At 49.5% G+C, this 9463-nt stretch overlaps 1 protein-coding gene across 1 annotated transcript in view; it reads left to right on the top strand.

The window, feature by feature from the left end:
• The window catches only part of LOC114618682 (apoptogenic protein 1, mitochondrial), a 24644-nt gene extending 21665 nt beyond the window's left edge, over positions 1–2979 (top strand). The window contains exon 5 of the mRNA XM_028764449.1: positions 2664–2979. Coding sequence (XP_028620282.1) covers positions 2664–2769 — 106 coding nt within the window. The 3' untranslated portion in view covers positions 2770–2979. The remainder of the gene's footprint in view (positions 1–2663) is intronic.
• The last annotated feature ends 6484 nt before the right edge of the window (positions 2980–9463 follow it).

The following is a 9463-nucleotide window of genomic DNA, read 5'->3' on the forward strand; positions in this document are numbered from 1 at the left end:
CACATCTGTACGGTTCACCCAGCACATCCACATCTGTACAGTTCACCTAGCACATCCACAGCTGTACAGTTCACCTAGCACATCTGGGTCATTTTTTTTTTACCATAGTTTAACAGCTTTGCTGTTTCAGTGGAGGTGGAAGTTGCATGATTTTGTAAGATTACACTTTTTGCAGTTTGAACTAAGCATGTCAGCTTCAGTATGTGTGCACAGTACCCACAGCGCCTCCAGGCCTTATGTCAGAGAGAAGGTCCTGATGGCGTCCCTTAAGTATCTTGGAACATGGGGTCAGTCAGGACATTTGCCTGGGTGGGAACAAGGAGGTCTGTAGAGATCAAGGGCCACAGGAGACCCCAGCAGTACACACAGGATTACAAAATACCACTGCACACATGTGTCTGTGTGAGCGCTCATGAAGGCTCCGGGTCTCTTCTGGTTAAGTACGGCTCATGTGGAAAGCTTCCCTGCCCTTGTGCCAACAATATTCAAAGGTGACCACACAAAAGAACACTCAGGCTTGCTGGTGATGCCTCACGCCTTTAATCCCATCACTCAGGAGGCAGAGGCAGCCGTATCTCTGTGAGTTTGAAGCCAGCCTGGTCTACAGATCGAGTTCCAGAACAGTCAGCGCTGCCCTGAGAAACCCTGTCTTGGAAAACAAAACAAAAAGAACACTCAGAAATAGTGATGTAAGCCGGGCAGTGGTGGCGCACACCTTTAATCCCAGCACTTGGGAGGCAGAGGCAGGCAGATTTCTGAGTTCGAGGCCAGCCTGAACAGAGTGAATTCCAGGACAGCCAGGGCTACACAGAGAAACTCTGTCTCGAAAAACCAAAAAAAAAAAAAAAAAAAAAGTGATGTAATTGTTTTCCTAATGGCCACACAGGTCTAGACACTCGTCATCCCTTGTCATCCCCGGCTGCTAAAACCACCGGTCAGCAAAAGCTGTGGGGATTGGATGGTGACCAATGAGGGTGCCACACCTGAGTCCTAAACTTGTCCAAATCTTACACAGTGGGGCGGCCCAGCATGCCGCAGGAGAAGGGACAGCCCACGCCTGCAGCTGTTCTCATAAGCTGTGGGGCAGAAGTGTGGTTGTGCCTCTAAATCCAAAAGTAAGGGCTGTGTATCTGTGGGGCAGGCAGGAGAACCTGAAGATGTCAGCTCAAAGTACTGGGAGTCATTCTACAGAGTGCCCAGTATTTGCCATGTGGACCAGGGTTCTGTCTCAGGAGCAAGAAATAACAAGATGTTACCGTGTTTGGGTCTTTTTTGTTACTGTGATTGTTTGTTTTTTTGTTTCTTATTGTTTTGCTTGTTTGTTTTGTTTTTTGAGGAACGAACTCACTGTGTAGACCAGGCTAGCCTCAAACTCATAGAGATTCTGCCTCCCTCCACTTTCCAAGTGCTGAGATTAGAAGTGTAACAGGCCACCATGCTTGGCTTGATAAATCTAATTTTTATTTAAGGTTTTAGTTTTTTGTTATATCTGGTAAAACAGTTAAGATGCAACTTGAGATTTGCATTAAAATGTAGCAGTGACTGGGCTGGGTGTGGCCAGAGTGGCTAGGTCTCAGAGAACATGGGCGGCCTTGGAGGCTGGAGGAGCTTTGAAGGGAGCAGAGTCTGTGTTGTGTTACTGTGACCCAGTTAGGCGCTCAGCCACGTGAGCTCATGGACACAGCGCACGGCTGCCCCCTACAGGCTCTGTGTGCAGTGCTCTCAGGAGGCTGCCCCCACACAGAAGCAGGGAAGCTCTGCTGGCTTCTCAGCCTGAATGTCCGGATCAGATCATCTGTCTCACAAGAGCAGTGTGACTCTCCTTGCCTGAGACACCCGGGGTGGCCTCTTGCTCTCCCAGAGCCTTTCCTATTTGCTTAGGGTTCTGCTTGCTAGCAGGGTCCTCTCAGCTTGTGAGCTGTAAAGTTCTCAGGAAGGTGGATGGAGTTTGTGGACCTACATTGTATGAGGCCCTACACTGTGGCTGACTTGAGCTGTCGCCTCCTTAGGGCTCTGCCTCCTCTCTTACCTTCTGTGCTGAGATCCAGGAAGTCAGGAGATCCAGCCCTGGCAGAAGTGCTCAGTAGCTCAGGGCCTGGAACGGCTGGTGCTGGTGGCTTTGGGGCAGTGGGGGCCTGCACCCAGAGTCTGAGGTACGCCTTTCCTCCCTGCAGTAAGGCCTCCAGACTTCACCTCACCGTGAATGGGCTTCCATTGATGACTTGTGGGCAGCAGCCCAGTGTATTTTCCCTGCACAGATTCTGCCAGGGTGTGTATGAGAGGATCAGAGACCCATCACCAGAAGACACCAGGGATTTGGAGCTTTGTGACATTCAGCGTCTACTTTGAGATACTTCGTCTCATACAAATTAGACCAAAGCAGGACACCCCCCAGCCCTGGTCCCTAGAAAGCCTGGTAGGCTGTTGCATGGTTACTTATTGCTGCCTGGCTAGGAATGCTGCTGGGGTCACAGGGGACCTTAGGAATCTGCAAGTTAAGGCCAGGGGAAGACAGAGCTCTCTATACATAGGGAAGCTGGGAATGTGTATATATGGCCAGCTGGGGTGGAAGAGGGACTCAGGTGACCATGGCACCCCCAGGGGAGCGGCTGTCTGATCAAGCCTGACACTGCAGCTGACTGGGGTCCTCTCTTTCCCTGTAGGGACTGGTACAAGCGTAATTTTGCCATCACTTTCTTCATGGGGAAGGTGGCCCTGGAGAGGATGTGGAGCAAGCTGAAGCAGAAGGCGAAGAAGACAAGCAGTTAGGAGGAGGAGGCCGCCTGAACCTGACCCACAGCACCAGGTTTATGAGGCCCTGGGAACTGAGTGAGCACAAGTCCCTTGGCCCAGTTCAGACTGTTCCTGACTGCGTCCCCAGCTGGCTCAGTCTCACTGATACATTGTATGCTTGATGTCTGTGTTATACCAATTCAGATTCTGGCAATGTAAAATGTGAATAAAGTTTCATTGCAAGAATCTAAACCAGTGCAAGTTGGGAGTGAACCTTCAGCCGCCTCTGGTGGTGTGGTGGGAGTCCTCAGCCCTGACCACAGTGAAGGGAAACAGTGGGTGCAGCATCTTTGTGTGAAAGACCGATGGTTAGAGCGATGTCGTCATTTTACAGCGAGGTGACCCCCTCAGCATCGAAAGGCACTGCATAGCAGCCAGCGTCACCATGGTTAAAGGTGCCTCCGAGAACAGAACATGGAAATGTGTGTGGTGAGTGTGGGCTCATGGTCGCTATTATGGTTGAGATCTTGAAAGTCTCCCAAAGGCTCGGATGCTGAAGGCTTAGTTTCCAGGTGACGGCTCTATGGGGAGGTAGTGGAGCCTATTGGAGCCTATATGGGGGTGGTAGGTCATAGGGCATTCCCTAAAAGCGGCTAGCAGGAGTCCAGCCCCTTCTCTCTGTCCTATTACCACGAGGTAATCAGTGTCCTCTGCCATGTGCTCCCTGACACCAGGTGCCACCTCACCAGCTGCCCAAAAGCAGCGAGGCGGAGTGGTAGGACTGGAGTCTGTGGCACTATGACCTCTCCTCTACGCTGATGTCCGCAGTAGTTTGTCAGTAGCAGGAAGCTGACGTCGCCCTGTGCGCTGCTTATGATGGGTGGACCTTTCCAGACCTGTGCAGAACCACGTCTCGCCTACTCTTTTGTCCCAGAGCTGCCACGTAGAACAGAGACATTGCCACCACTGGACACATGGGCTCTGCTCCTCATTACTGGGCAGTCCAAGTCTACAGGTTGTATGAGGGTCCCTTGGTCCTCACGGTGCCAGCCACCAAGCCTCTCGTTTCAGGGGAACAGACTACTACGTTGCTTTGCTTTAGGTATCATTAGAGCCAGGGACATTTGGAAACAGACTCCCCAGTCCGAATAGCTGAAGGCCAAGCACTGGACCCAAGTGTCACGTCAGCAGCTGTCTCTTCAGAAGCTGCTAGCTTCCTACAGATGGGCAGGGACTTGGCAGGCTCTCTCTTGATGGAAGTAACCTCAAGTAGGTGACAGGGACTCAGGACTGTCACTACCCTGCCCCTCGGGTTGAATGCCAAAGCTACCACCTCCTCCTTCTTTTTAAACTCTGTCTGTGTGTGTGTGTGTGTGTGTGTGTGTGTGTGTGAAGGGCCATCCCATTGGCTCTGAGGCTGCTGTCTTTGGGGAGGGGCTCCATATGAGTGGTTACAACTGTCTGAAACCAGACAGGAAGTCTAAGATAATCTGTTCCAAATCTGCAGAGTCACCAAGACCAGCAGATGACCTCTCTGGCTGGCCACCCCCCTCTGGGTCAGACCTTTTGGTGATGTTAGGCACAAAGCCTTAAAACGGCCACTTTTCACAGAGGACCAAGGCTGGTGGGAAGACATCGCTCGCAGCCTTGATCGCGGGATGTGATGTCAGGATAGCGAGCACCTCCTTGGCCTCCAGCTGCCGGCATTATCTCAAGAGGTTCCAGAGCCGGGCGGTGGTGGCACACACCTTTAATCCCAGCACTTGGGAGGCAGAGGCAGGTGGATTTCTGAGTTTGAGGCCAGCCTGGTCTACAGAGTGAGTTCCAGGACAGCCAGAACTACACAGAGAAACCCTGTCTCGAAAAAACAAAAACAAGACAAAACAAAACAAAACAAAAAAGGTCTCACTGTGTAGCCCAGACTGGCCTCTGACTCACAGAGATCCCTCTGCCTCTGCTTTCTGACTGCTGGGACCAAAGGTGTGCACCACCACACCTGGCTTTTTTTTGGACTTTTTAAGGTGTGTGTGTGTGTGTGTGTGTGTGTGTGTGTGTGTGTACTTGTTGCCGGGGATTGAACCCAGGGCTTTGTACAGCAGGACCAAAGTGAGTGACATCCTAGACGTGGATTCGTAAAGTCTAATAAGCGTTATGTCAGATCACAAATATGTGCAGACACATTGTAATTGCAGCTATTCTCACTGTAAAACTTGCCTTGTTTTTAAAAGTCAGGTCAAGGAGAGTTGCTTTTATAGGCACAATCTAATAGTGTATTACTGTAGACATTTTGGCATTTAGGGGTGGAGCTTTTATATTTTACTCTGTGTGTGTGTGTCTGTGTGTGTCTCTGTGTGTGTGTGATGTGGGAGGGGTGCAGGCATTATACTGTGGCATTTATAAGGAGGTCAGAGGTCAGCTTTTGGGCATTGGTTCTTTCCCTCCTTGTTGAGGCTGGGTGTCTCTCGTCTCTGCTGTGCTGCATGCACTGGTCCCGCCTGCCCCTCCCCCGCAGTTGCTTCTCATGTTTTTGCCTCCCATCTTGCTGTGGGAGTGACGGATTACAGACATACATCATTACATCCAGTATCAGAGTACATTACTGCCAGGCCATCTCTCCAGACTGAAGCCTTAGCTTCCGACACGCGGTCTTTGTGTGTAGCTCTGGCGGGCCTGCAGCCCCGACTGCCCTCAAGCTTGTGCTGCCCTTGCTGCCTCTGTCTCCAGAATGCTGGGATGGTAGGCATGTGCCAGCAGCTTATGGACTCTTCCATATCTATAGCACAAAGACTGTCTTAGCAACATGCCTTCTAATGGTTTCCCTACAAAATGCTTCCTTGATGAAATCTCAGTATTTCTTATATTTACACTGTGTGGTTGCCTTTAAAAGTCTCAAAAGGGGCCGGAGAGACGGCTCAGCAGTTAGGACACTGATGCTCTTCCTGAGGACCTGGGTTCAATTCCCAGCACCCAGGTGATGTCTCACAACCATCTCTAATTCCAGGGGATCTGAGGCCCTCTTCTGACCTCTGAGGGCACAGACAGACAGACACACACACACATAGACACACACACAGAAGTACATGCAGGCAAAACAGGTAGATACTTACAATAAAGCAACAGCAACAGTCTCAAAAACACAACTCTGACTGTCCTCTGTGTCGCGTTGTGCTCCAAGATGTCACCCAGGAAGGGAACTGGTGTGGTCCTCAGAAACCCAGGAACCTTCTGGTGGCTTACAACAGTCACAACAGGAAATCTGGACATGGGCCTTTACTTAATACTGATGCTATGCAGGGAAGCTTGGTCTGGGCTTCAGCGTCTTTGACTAGAACAGCACACAGAACCTCAGGTGGCCTCAGGGTGGCTCTAGTTCCAGTGTCTGATTTGGCCCAGACTCAAATGCTGAAGCTTCAGTGACTAACCAGCAGAAACAGGTTTCTGTCATGCCCTCCAGAGACACTCCCAGTCCTGTGACTAGCAAAGCCCTGTGTCCAGGCTTTTCTCTTGTACTGAACCTTAACCTCTTGTCCCTGAAATCAAGGCTCTGCGTCCCACTAGCCCTGAAAGCCAAGACCTCTTTGAGGAGTGTCTCAGTCAGAGTTTCTATTCCTGCATAAACATCATGACCAAGAAGCAAGTTGGGGAAGAAAGGGTTTATTCAGCTAACACTTCCACATTGCTGTTCATCACCAAAGGAAGTCAGGACTGGAACTCAAGCAGGACAGGAAGCAGGAGCTGATGCAGAGGCCATGGAGGGATGTTATTGGCTTGCTCCCCCTGGCTTACTCAGCTTGCTTTCTTATAGAACCCAGGACTACCAGCCCAGGAATGGCACCACCTACAATAGGGTAACCTCCCCCACCCCGGCCCCCCATTGATCACTAATTGAGAAAATGCCTTCAGCTGGATCTCATGGAGGCATTTCCTCAACTGAAGCTCCTTACTCTGTGATAACTCCAGCTTGTGTCAAGTTGACACGAAACCAGCCAGTCCGAGGAGTAACAGCTTCTAAGACTTAGTGCTTCCAACCTACAGGAGAGCAGCCAGGCACGGTCTCCATCTGCCGTCCTTGCTGGTTCCTGTAAACTTGCAACAGATATCCTGGACTTCCTGTTAATGGGGAAACCACGTGGGAAGTGGTATGACCAAGTTCTGTGTTTGCTGATCTATTTTGCGACCAGCTTTGCTTTTTAAGACAGGAATATAAAACACCCTACCTTCTGCTGACAGTTTCTAAGGTACACTGTCACATGCTCTGCTGAAATCGCACGGGAAGGAGCAGGCACAAAGGAACAGCTCGTCTCGTGAAGAGGATTAATTTTCTAAGCCGAGGTCTGGGGCTTGTATGTTGGCAGCCCTTTTCCTCCATGGTACTTTGAGTCATGTTTCTTTCTCATTAATGCCCTATTACATTTTTAAATTTGTAAAACACACTTTTAATGGTTTGAGAATTGTAGGCACCATGTTGGTTATACCCAACACCCACATCCCTCCCTCCCTCCCTCCCTCCCTCCCCACCCATCGTCGAGGTCTCTTCTTTTTTCGTCCCATTGAGTTCAGTTTGTATTACCCAACTGCTCTTGGGAGTGGGACCTGCCCTGGAGACATGTCAACCCACCAGGAAATCACATCCTGAGAGGATGCCTGACTTCCCCTCAGTCAGCAACTATCAGATGCTAGTAACTCCTCAGTGAGGGGTAGGGCCTCCCTCGTGCCTGCTGGGCTTTTGTCAGGAGATTTGAGCTTGCTGAGGTCTTGTGTGTACTGTCACAAATTGCTGTGGGTTCATGTGTGTCTAGAATGCTGGTTCCTTTAAGCACGGTTTTCTCTGTGTAGTCCTGGCTGTTCCGGAACTCTCTATGTAGACCAGGCTGGGCTGAAACTCAGAGATCCACCTGCCTTTCAAGTGCTGGGATTAAAGGCATGGGCCACCAGGATTTTTTTTTTTTTTTGAGATAGGGTCTTGACAGCCCGGGCTATACAGAAAAACCCTGTCTCGAAAAACCAAAAAGAGAGAGAGATAGGGTCTTTACTCTTAGCCCAGTCTTGCATGGAGTTCACTAACAGGGCTGACCTCAAATTTATTATGACTCTTTTGCTTTAAATTAGCCATGTACTGGGATTACAGACACAAACCCTTATGACCAGTTGCTTAACTATATTTTTTTGTTTGTTTGTTTGTTTTTGTTTTTTTTCGAGACAGGGTTTCTCTGTATAGCCCTGGCTGTCCTGGAACTCACTCTGTAGACCAGGCTGGCCTTGAACTCAGAAATCCGCCTGCCTCTGCCTCCCAAGTGCTGGGATTAAAGGCATGTGCCACTACCACCCTGCTTAACTTATTCTTAACTTTCATTTCACAATCAGCTGTTCTCAAATTTTATAGCAATTATATTTAAGAGTTAGTTAATAAAAACGCTTTCTCAAATTAATGGCCACATTTCACATTTCTTTTTTTTTTAAATTGAAAGTGATTATTTTTATTTTAAGTGTATGTGTGTTTGCCTGCATATATGTTTCCTTGGAGACCAGAAGACGGTATTGAGTCCCCTCAGACTGGAATTACAGACGGTTGTGAACCACCGTCTGGAGGCTGGGAACTGAACTCCTGGGTTCTCTGGAAGGCAAGTCAGTGTTGCACCATCTTTCCAGCCCTGCAAATGGTCAAATTTTACAGCATAAAATTTCAAGTAGTGAGACACATACAGTGTAACCCTTACAGATTTTACCACCATACACAGTTACCATCTGATTCCTGTAGAAGGCTCTTGACCTATTCTTCACCTGAAGTCCAGACTGCCCTCATGAATACACACACACACACACACGCACACACACACACTCAAAGACTTGATGCCCCCTCGCTGGAGAGGTATCCTGCCCTGTGTCCCAGTACTCCGGGCAAGCTCAGAGATCTATAACATTTGGCTAGCATTATTACCATTTTTTTTTTTAAATTAAAACTTGTATGAGTGTTTTGCCTGCATGTATATATTTGCAGCATATATATGCAGTGCCTGCAGAGGCCAGAAGAGGGCATTGCATCTCCTGGAACTGGAGTTACCTACAGTCAGAAGCTGCCCTGTGCATGTGACTCTTTGTATTCTCCTGAAGAGCAGCCAGTGCTCTCATCTCCCCAAGCCCCAGTATTGTCAATGGCCTAGAACTCATTATGTAGACGAGGCTAGCCTCCTGCCTCCCAAGTTAAAGGTTCACTCTACCAAGTGTATTATCAACTTTAACGTCATCCACAGTATTTACACTCCAGCTTCTAAGTGGAGTCAGGGCATCCTTGCCTCTTCTCTGGGAATCGCCCAGTTGGTATCAGTAGCTTAATGAGGAACAAACAGAGGCCAAAGCAATGTGCTAGAGCTAGAGTAAACCCCTGTCTGCTCAGGCACCTAGTTTTCTGCCTTTGTGTCAGGTAGAGGGGCCAAAGCTCACAGAGATGGGTACATAACTGCAAACAGTCCAGAGCCCTAGAGAGCAAGGAGAGAAGAGGGTATTCTCTTCTGCTCTTGCTTGCTCAGGGGTTTTCAAGCCAGTGGTGTGAGCCTGGTGTTTCCAGTGACCGTCCTGCTGGAGGGTGAAGTGTGAACCTGGTGTCTCCAGTGACCATCCCGCTGGAGGGTGAAGTGTGAGCCTGGTGTTTCCAGTGACCGTCCCGCTGGAGGGTGAAGTGTGAACCTGGTGTCTCCAGTGACCGTCCCGCTGGAGGGTGAAGTGTGAGCCT

The sequence above is a fragment of the Grammomys surdaster genome, unplaced genomic scaffold (genome assembly GCF_004785775.1).
Source record: "Grammomys surdaster isolate TR1022 unplaced genomic scaffold, NIH_TR_1.0 144, whole genome shotgun sequence".
In the NCBI taxonomy this organism is placed as follows: Eukaryota; Metazoa; Chordata; class Mammalia; order Rodentia; family Muridae; genus Grammomys; species Grammomys surdaster.